This window comes from Trachurus japonicus, chromosome 23 (genome assembly GCF_045865225.1).
Source record: "Trachurus japonicus isolate A0001 chromosome 23, Traja_1.0".
NCBI classification, from domain to species: domain Eukaryota; kingdom Metazoa; phylum Chordata; class Actinopteri; order Carangiformes; family Carangidae; genus Trachurus; species Trachurus japonicus.
Window position 1 is genome coordinate 15,642,068 of NC_140929.1, and position 8,318 is coordinate 15,650,385.

The 8,318-nt window shown below is 43.0% G+C and overlaps 1 protein-coding gene across 1 annotated transcript; it reads left to right on the forward strand.

The window, feature by feature from the left end:
- Nucleotides 1-236: 236 nt before the first annotated feature.
- Nucleotides 237-6,853, forward strand: LOC146962748 (sodium- and chloride-dependent GABA transporter 2-like). The gene is made up of 15 exons (XM_085769561.1): nt 237-290; nt 610-801; nt 1,452-1,586; nt 1,755-1,895; nt 1,984-2,071; nt 2,185-2,317; nt 2,536-2,670; nt 3,468-3,571; nt 3,811-3,935; nt 4,056-4,168; nt 4,300-4,437; nt 5,612-5,714; nt 5,873-5,973; nt 6,128-6,298; nt 6,494-6,853. Exons 1-15 carry the CDS (start codon nt 284-286, stop codon nt 6,641-6,643), a joined length of 1,836 nt encoding a protein of 611 aa, XP_085625687.1. The 5' UTR covers nt 237-283; the 3' UTR covers nt 6,644-6,853.
- Nucleotides 6,854-8,318: the final 1,465 nt, after the last annotated feature.

Consider the following 8,318-nt stretch of genomic DNA (forward strand, 5'->3'; position numbering starts at 1 on the left):
TGAAAGCTGACACAGAAACTGCAAGTTTTAATGTCTCACTATTGGAATGTAATGCTGTGCCTTATTTTAACCTCAGAGTGATGTAGATGATGCACTTTGCTCTGAGGGCAGGAGGGGGTGGGTGGTGGGGGGTTCAGAGAGAGGGAAAGAAAAGGGAGGCTGGCCTAGTTTAGCATTACAAACCCCCGCCCCTCTCCGCTGTCATGTTAAATACTAAAACTTGAGCATTTTCACACAGATAAACCTCCTGACACGGCTTCAGAGAGTTACACACTGCGCCGCGATGAAAGGTAAGTCATGCACGTCAGCTATAGTTTGCCTTTGCACTTATCTGTAACGGCTGCAATTCATAATGGCCATAAAGCTCAGAATTTATCTTTTTGTTTTGTGGGGGGGTTTTTTATATTGAATTTGTAAAAGAAGAATGCATCTTCTTTTCTCATCCTCTGTTCTTTATATTCACACAGTTTTAAATATCCATTGATAAACCTGTCTGCATCCTGAGTGACACTGAGAACAGTGAACTCAACTTCAGACACTGGCCGACGACATCACCCAGCTTCTATTATCTGCTGCAATGATCTCATTCCTCTCTTGCCTCCTTCGTAGGAGACGCCTCTAAAGCAGGCCTTCCTAATGGCATCAGCAGAGCCAAGGAGCCTCTGCCCCCCTCCGAGGAGAAGATGGAGGAGCGGGGCCAGTGGAGCAACAAGATCGAATTTATCCTGTCGGTCGCCGGCTCCATCATCGGCCTGGGCAACATGTGGCGCTTCCCTTACCTCTGCTACAAGAACGGAGGAGGTGAGTGGGTGATGAACTGAGTGAAGTGGTGGGTCAGTCGGGAAGATGTCATTTCTTCTCCGGTGCACGTATACAGTCATTTAGTGAGTAAATGTAGTCAAACACCCTGATAAAGGTCAAAGCAGAACACCTGAGCACATCAAAAGTCTTTAGACTCTTCAGCTCAGGTGAGGGAAATAAAAACAGATATATGTGTGTGTGTGTGTCTTCCCCCTCATTTGCGTGCTAAATTGGACGCCCCTCTCCCTCCCTCCTTCCCTCCCTCCCTCCATGGGGGTGGCAGGGTCAGGGTTCAGGGCCGAGCGGGGTCAGACAGCTGTTGTTGCTCCTTGCTCACAGCAGCTGTCCCTGCCGAGAGGCGGAAATCTGAGCACGCCAAACATCCTCGGCCGCCCGACGGGACGCCAGGGTGACCCTGGTTTGTTAAAAGGGTTTTTTAGCTCTGACTCCGTGTCCTCGCTGGTTTCCTGTTGATGCTCTGAAGTTCCACAGACAGGTGGACTAGAAAGTCTGAACCTGAGCTCAGTCAGGTTCCTGTGGTGCTCTCTTCTGGATCTGGATCATATTTTGTCTTGATTAGATTTTTTTTAAAGGTATTTTTTTGTATAATAAATGGGACTTACCTGCCTTGTTGTGCTGTCTGAACTCAGGTGCGTTCCTCATCCCCTACCTGATCTTCCTTTTCACCTGTGGCGTTCCCGTCTTCTTCCTGGAGACGGCGCTGGGCCAGTACACCAGCCAGGGAGGCATCACCTGCTGGAGAAAGATCAGCCCCCTGTTTGAAGGTAAGGAGCGATCACTTTTGTTTGAAATCACTGTTAATACCACCAAAATAAAGACTTGAATACAAAAAGACATCTGTGGTCTTGCTTTTTGATTTTCACTTTACACAATTATTCATATTATTATGATTTTACAGCATACTTTTATGTACTAACATGTCATTCCTGCAGGTCTTGGCTACGGCACCCAGGTGATAGTGCTTCTGTTGAACTTCTACTACATCATCGTTCTGGCCTGGGGGATTTTCTACCTCTCTTTCTCCTTCTCTTGGGACCTGGCCTGGTCGTCCTGCAACAACACATGGAACACAGGTAACAAGTGTGGACCGAAATACAACTAATATTCCCACTAATGTTTTTGAATTGTTTAATAATATCATTTCTCTCCCCCTCCCCACAGAAAACTGTGTGGAGTTTCAGAGGCGAAACGACTCCATCAACCAAACGATGGACCTAAACGCCACCTCTCCTGTCATCGAGTTCTGGGAGTGAGTTGCCGCTGAGACTGAGTCTGACCTCCTCCTCTTCCTGATGATGCATTAGTCGCACACAACCGCTGACAATAATGCGTCAACCTTGTGTTTCTTTATGGCCTCTCCAGGAGAAGGGCGCTGAGAATCTCCCCGGGCATTGACCAAATGGGCTCTCTGAACTGGGACATGGCCCTGTGTCTGTTCATCGCCTGGGTCATGTGCTACTTCTGCATCTGGAAAGGGGTGAAATCCACAGGAAAGGTGGGTGAGAGGTGATTCAGAGTTTTTATCCTAATCTGCACCTTGGTTAGAGCGTAAGAACGAAAAAAAACCAAACAGGTGACCCATTTTTCTCCGTTCTGGAACAGTTCTAGGTCAAATTAGGATGACATCTGGTGTTTATTTTTTCTTTTTTTTTGGCATGGTTCTTTGTTTTGCATATGTCACATCACTGTGTGTGTGTGTGTGTGTCTGTATAGGTGGTCTACTTCACTGCGACCTTCCCCTATGTGATGCTCATTGTGCTGCTGATCCGAGGGCTCACGCTGCCCGGCGCCGCCATCGGCATCAAGTTCTACCTTTACCCCGACCTGGGGCGGCTGGCCGACCCACAGGTATTAATGTCTGCCGCTTGTGTCTGGGATGTAATTACCTACAGGTTAATTCACACAACGCAACAACAAAAATCACAACGAGAGGCCGTCTCTGTCTTCTGCACCCCCCCTCCCCGTGGGTAAGGGCACACCAGATGCAGGTATCCCATGGTTCTCTGCTGGGGAGCCTAGTTTCTGCTGGGTCCATCTGCTCTCCATGAAAGAGGCAGGGACTGCAGGGATCAAGTGCAGGGTCAGGCCGCCGCTGGGACTGTAAACACAAGCTCTACCAAGATTGTAGAGCAGACTATTAACTCAGCTTCTCCCCGATGAGAGAGCAGTCTGCACTGACTCTCAAAACAAATTCAGAATTTGTCATGTTCTGTTATTATTTTGTCGTTTCTCATCTATCCTGTCTTAGTTTGCCTTCTCATAATTAAGTATTATATCTCTGAAGGACATGATTCATCAGTGGAAAAAGGATCTGATTCAGCTATATGTAACGGATCTTTCTATATTTACAGAATGTCAGTTTGTTAATGAGTGTTAGGACAAACAAGAACAATGACAGATTTTTAACAGTTTACCATTGTGCAACCGCGTTAGTCAATGATTGTGTACGTGGAAACACGTGAATTCCTTTGGATTGTCCAAACACCGAATAGCACGTTTGTGTCAATACATCAGCCTAAGCGTGTGTGCACTGCACTCTCATACTGGATAATGCATATACTGTATGTCATTTAGCAGCACTTTAAATATCTGCATCTTTTTTTTTTTTTTGAAAGAAAAGTTTTCAAATGTTTCCTCTGTGCCAGGTGTGGATGGATGCTGGCACCCAGATCTTCTTCTCCTACGCCATCTGCTTGGGTGCTCTGACAGCCCTTGGCAGCTACAACAAATACAACAATAACTGCTACAAGTATGTGACAAATATCCTGTTTGACTACATTCCTGAAAAGAGGTCCTGTCTAAGATTATGTACAATCTGTTTTTGCACCTTTCTGTAATCATCATTAAAAATAACAAAAAACAGAAAAAACCACAATCATCTGCTACAAAATGAGACTAAAAATACCATTCAATTTCCAGTTGCATTTCCTCTGGGTTACATTATTTTTGCTCCACTGCTCTTAAAATGAAATCTGCTGTCTGTTGCAGAGACTGCCTGTCACTGTGCTTCCTGAACAGCGGCACCAGTTTTGTAGCAGGTTTTGCAATCTTCTCCATCCTGGGCTTCATGTCTTATGAACAGAATGTTCCCATCTCAGAAGTAGCAGAATCTGGTGAGATTTGCATAAACTAAGGACTAGAAACAATACGTTTTTATCCGTAGGGACAGTATTTATAAAAAAAAATAATAAAAAAAACAGTTAAAGTTTTAAGTTAACGTTGTCTGTGTATAGGTCCGGGCCTTGCCTTTATAGCTTACCCTCGTGCCGTGTCCATGATGCCCTTCTCTCCTCTGTGGGCCGCCCTCTTCTTCATCATGATTGTTTTCCTGGGGCTGGACAGCCAGGTGAGACGTCCTGCCCTACTTTCAGTTCATCCTCTTCATTTCCCATAACAAGAAGGATTACTGACCCCAAACCTGTGTCTTACCCGTCTCCCCTCCCCCCTCTCTCTCTCTCTGCACCCGCTTTCCATCAGTTCGTGTGTGTCGAAAGCCTTGTGACCGCCATAGTCGACATGTTCCCCAACGTGTTCCGCCGTAAAAACCGCAGGGAGCTCTTCCTGCTGGGTGTCTCTCTCTTCTCCTTCCTCATGGGCCTCATCATGCTGATGGAGGTAGGGGCGACACTCTGGGACCACACACACACACACACACACACACACACACTGATGCAGGCTGCACAGAGACAAAAAAGCATCTGCAAACATCAACCCACTGAGCTTTCATATCCACTGTCTGTAACTGTTTCGTTTTTATACCTAAGGTGATGGAATTGCTTCCAAAACAGCATTGAGATAATGTGACATTAAGTATCTCTTCTGAGACCAATGAAATACGTTACACACATTATACACACTCCAAATCAGGCTGTTGCTGGAGGAGGGAGGTAAAAACAGGTCAGGATGTTTTTGTTATGTTGAAATAAATTCTTAACGGAGTCCAACATGGTTGACATGGTTTCACCTCTGCACAGCTGGAAACATGAATGCTCTGCAGAGGTGTCAACAAGTCATCATTTTGTAAGTACAAGCAAGTCAAAGGTTTTGTGCAACACGTCTCAGGTGAGTCTCAAGCGTTGCTGTGCAGCGCCTCTAGTCATAAACGCTGTCTGAAGTCTCTCTCCATTTTGAGCTTCGGTGTTTCAAGTCCTTTATAAACTCTGTAGAATTAGTGTTTTTAAGAAATGCAAAAGATGCCACATTCGATATACTATGTCATATGTCATTGCCAATGTGGTAATGCCTAAATGTGCAGGATAATGCAGCTTGCTGTTGTTTTACATGAAGTTAACGTACTGTGCTTTATAAACTGTCCTCTGTCAGTGTCTCTAGTTAATCTGTGGCAACAGTGCTTGGATTTAAACAGCTCACACATTTCACTTTACACTGGATCTATCCATGAACCACTATAGTAAAGTAGTAGAATAATAGATTAGATTTTTTTCTCTTAAAACTCCTACAGGTTAAATTGAAGTTTTTTTAATAGTTTTTTTTTCTGTTGCTTTGACACAAATGTTTTATCCCTTTGTGTAGTATTCATACATAAATAATGGATTTCACATTATTTCATATAATACATATACTGTATAAGTGAATATTTTATTCTTTCTTTCTATTTCCCTATGTTTTGTGTGAGGCTTGGGGTAAATTGAACTAAATTTCTATTGAGTTCATTATATTATTTAATGAATTAGAAGCCAGTTTTCTGTGAAAACAAACTAATTAAGTGCATCAGGTTAAATTTGACTCAATACTGTATCTCTCTCTCTCTCTCTCTCTCTCTCTGCAGGGGGGCATGTATGTTTTCCAGCTCTTTGATTACTATGCAGCCAGTGGCATGTGTCTTCTCTTCATGTCCATCTTTGAGACTGTGTGCATTGCATGGGTCTATGGTAAGCCGCTACACTGACTGTTTTTCTTTTTTTCTTTTTTTAATCATTATTATTAGCAGCCGTATTTGTATTAATTGTGTGTCAAGTACTTGTTGACATTTAGCTGTGAGTAATAAGGCGTGTGGATGTCAAAAAATGTCTTGACTGTGTTATTTCAGGTGCCGATCGCTTTTATGACAACATTGAGGACATGATTGGCTACCGCCCAGGACCTTACATCAAGTACTGTTGGTTGTTCTTCACCCCGGCCACATGCATCGTGAGTATCAACAAACTAATGACACTGTATGTCATTGCTTTCCAGAATAATGACCCAGGTCGACCACATCTGAGACCTTCTCTCCTCTCCTATAGTCAACCTGAAAAGAAATCAGTCTTCACCAATAGTAATATTTGTTTGCTTGTTTCTCCAGGGTACATTTGCCTTCTCCCTCATCAAATACACACCTCTAAAGTACAACAATGAGTATGTGTATCCATGGTGGGGTTATGTCATCGGCTGGCTGCTTGCTCTTTCCTCCATGGTTTGCATTCCCCTCTGGATGGTGTACAAGATCTGCACTACTCAGGGGACACTCCGAGAGGTAATGTTAGCTCTCCCAGCTTTCTAAGTGGCACACCTGAGGCTGTGGTACCTGTGTGTTAAGTGTGACAAATCTTGGTCATCTATTAGACCTAGTTCTCTTTGGACTCTTACTGATTTGGTCTGAAACCCATCTGGACCTGGTCTTGATCAGAATACAACTACATCTCATTAACACTGGTTTATTTCTCTACAGCGCATCCAGCTGCTCATCACGCCATCTGAAGATTTACCCAAAACCAAGAGGGAGCAGGAGAGGTTACTGGCCATTTTTGCTCCTGAGGGAGAGGCCACCATGAATAAAAATGGCTACTTACCTGTCACAGAGAAAGACTCCACCGTATGAGGCTGCCGTGACAATGTGTACTGGAGAGACATGTAGGTTTTGGTTCTGTTGTTGACTCGCTGCAACCCTTCCTCCATCCCAAAGTTCACTACAGGGAAAGATACAGCAAACTGTCAAATCATCTCCGTTAATACACAGCATTTTTGGAGGACTCAGGAGTTGGGTTTGGCAGCACCTGTGCATTTCAGGGATGGCAGGAATGTGATAAAAGGAGGATAAGGAAAATGAAATTCAAAAGTAGTTTGGCATTTATTGGATTACGTAGAAGCTATAGGGTAAAGGGGGACAAGGGCATGTTTTTCAGGGACAAAAGTAATTTGCTCTGCTCAAACTGAAATCCATTAATATGTTGCCATATACTATGCAGATATGCATTTCAAAGATGTTAATAAAGTAATCCGAGGTCGGCTGAAATGTATGAGTCAGCATGGTTCTGGAAAAATGTTACAGTTTCATAACAGGAGTTAATGGCATTTTACATACAGGTGCCTCCAAATGTTTCAAGAAATAAAGTTTTTCTCTGCAGTAAAGGGGCGAGTTGTGCAAAAGAATATGATGGAAAACTCAGTAAGAGTACAGGTTAACCATTTGTTACCACTAAAAAGTGGTCTACAAGTCCCTTTGTATATCTGACATCACTTCATGGCTACTTAGTCATACTTGTATCATATATATATGTTGTATTATCATAACTGATTTGGAGGAATTTTACTTTTGTATTTACAGGAATTGAAATAAAATGTTATATTTTACATGAATAGACTGTGACAATGTAGAATGGTGCTGAGAACTGTACTTACAACACTGTAGCAGTTAACATAGTACAAACAGTGTAGGTTCATATTATGTACTGTAACATGACATGGCTGTACAAATGAATGTGAATCTTGTAAGTACGTTTTTAAATAAACCTGCTAATTTTAAAGTTGTATTGAGCCTTTTTACCACTGTGTTACTCTCACTTCTGAGGGGGTCTGGAAAAGAAAAACTGAGGTTGATATTCAAAATTTTAAATGAATTCTTTCAATGTGAACCAGAGGCATAGAGCTGCCCGGCAGGCAGGCTCCATGAATAGTAAGTGCAGGGCAACTGTAGACTTAATGTCTGTGCACCACTGCGTACACCATCTTTGTTTTGTTTCAGGACTACGCCTCTAATCTAAGTTATCATTTATCATTATTCATACCATATTTGTCATTATTTATTCATTATTGTCCTTTCTTAATGCATTCATTATTGATTGTTATGGAAAGGTTTAGTTTGCATAATCCATCTACATGGCATGCTGCTTCACATTCTAAGGAGCTGGCACTCTAATAAGAGGGTATCTTAAACATTTTACTTTTGCACAGTAGGAGAGGACGCCTTGTTTCTAACCAGATCAGGTTAATTAAATAATGGTCTGGTTATGAAAGGTAATAATAAAAAATAAAAAAAACTGACAATGTCCATTGAGAATTTCTGCATCAAATGCGGCTGGTGCACTTGGAGGAAAAGTCTCAATTGCTTCTGGTTGGGCAAACAGGTTGACGGGGGGCAGTTCCTCAGACATCCGAAAACGCTGTGCAGCCACAATGATGGGGCAGTTTTGGAGTATTTTTCTAGAATAAGTTTACCACTAGATGTCACGCTACGCCTTTGCTGCCAGCGGCCTTCTGATTGGCTGGAACAGCGG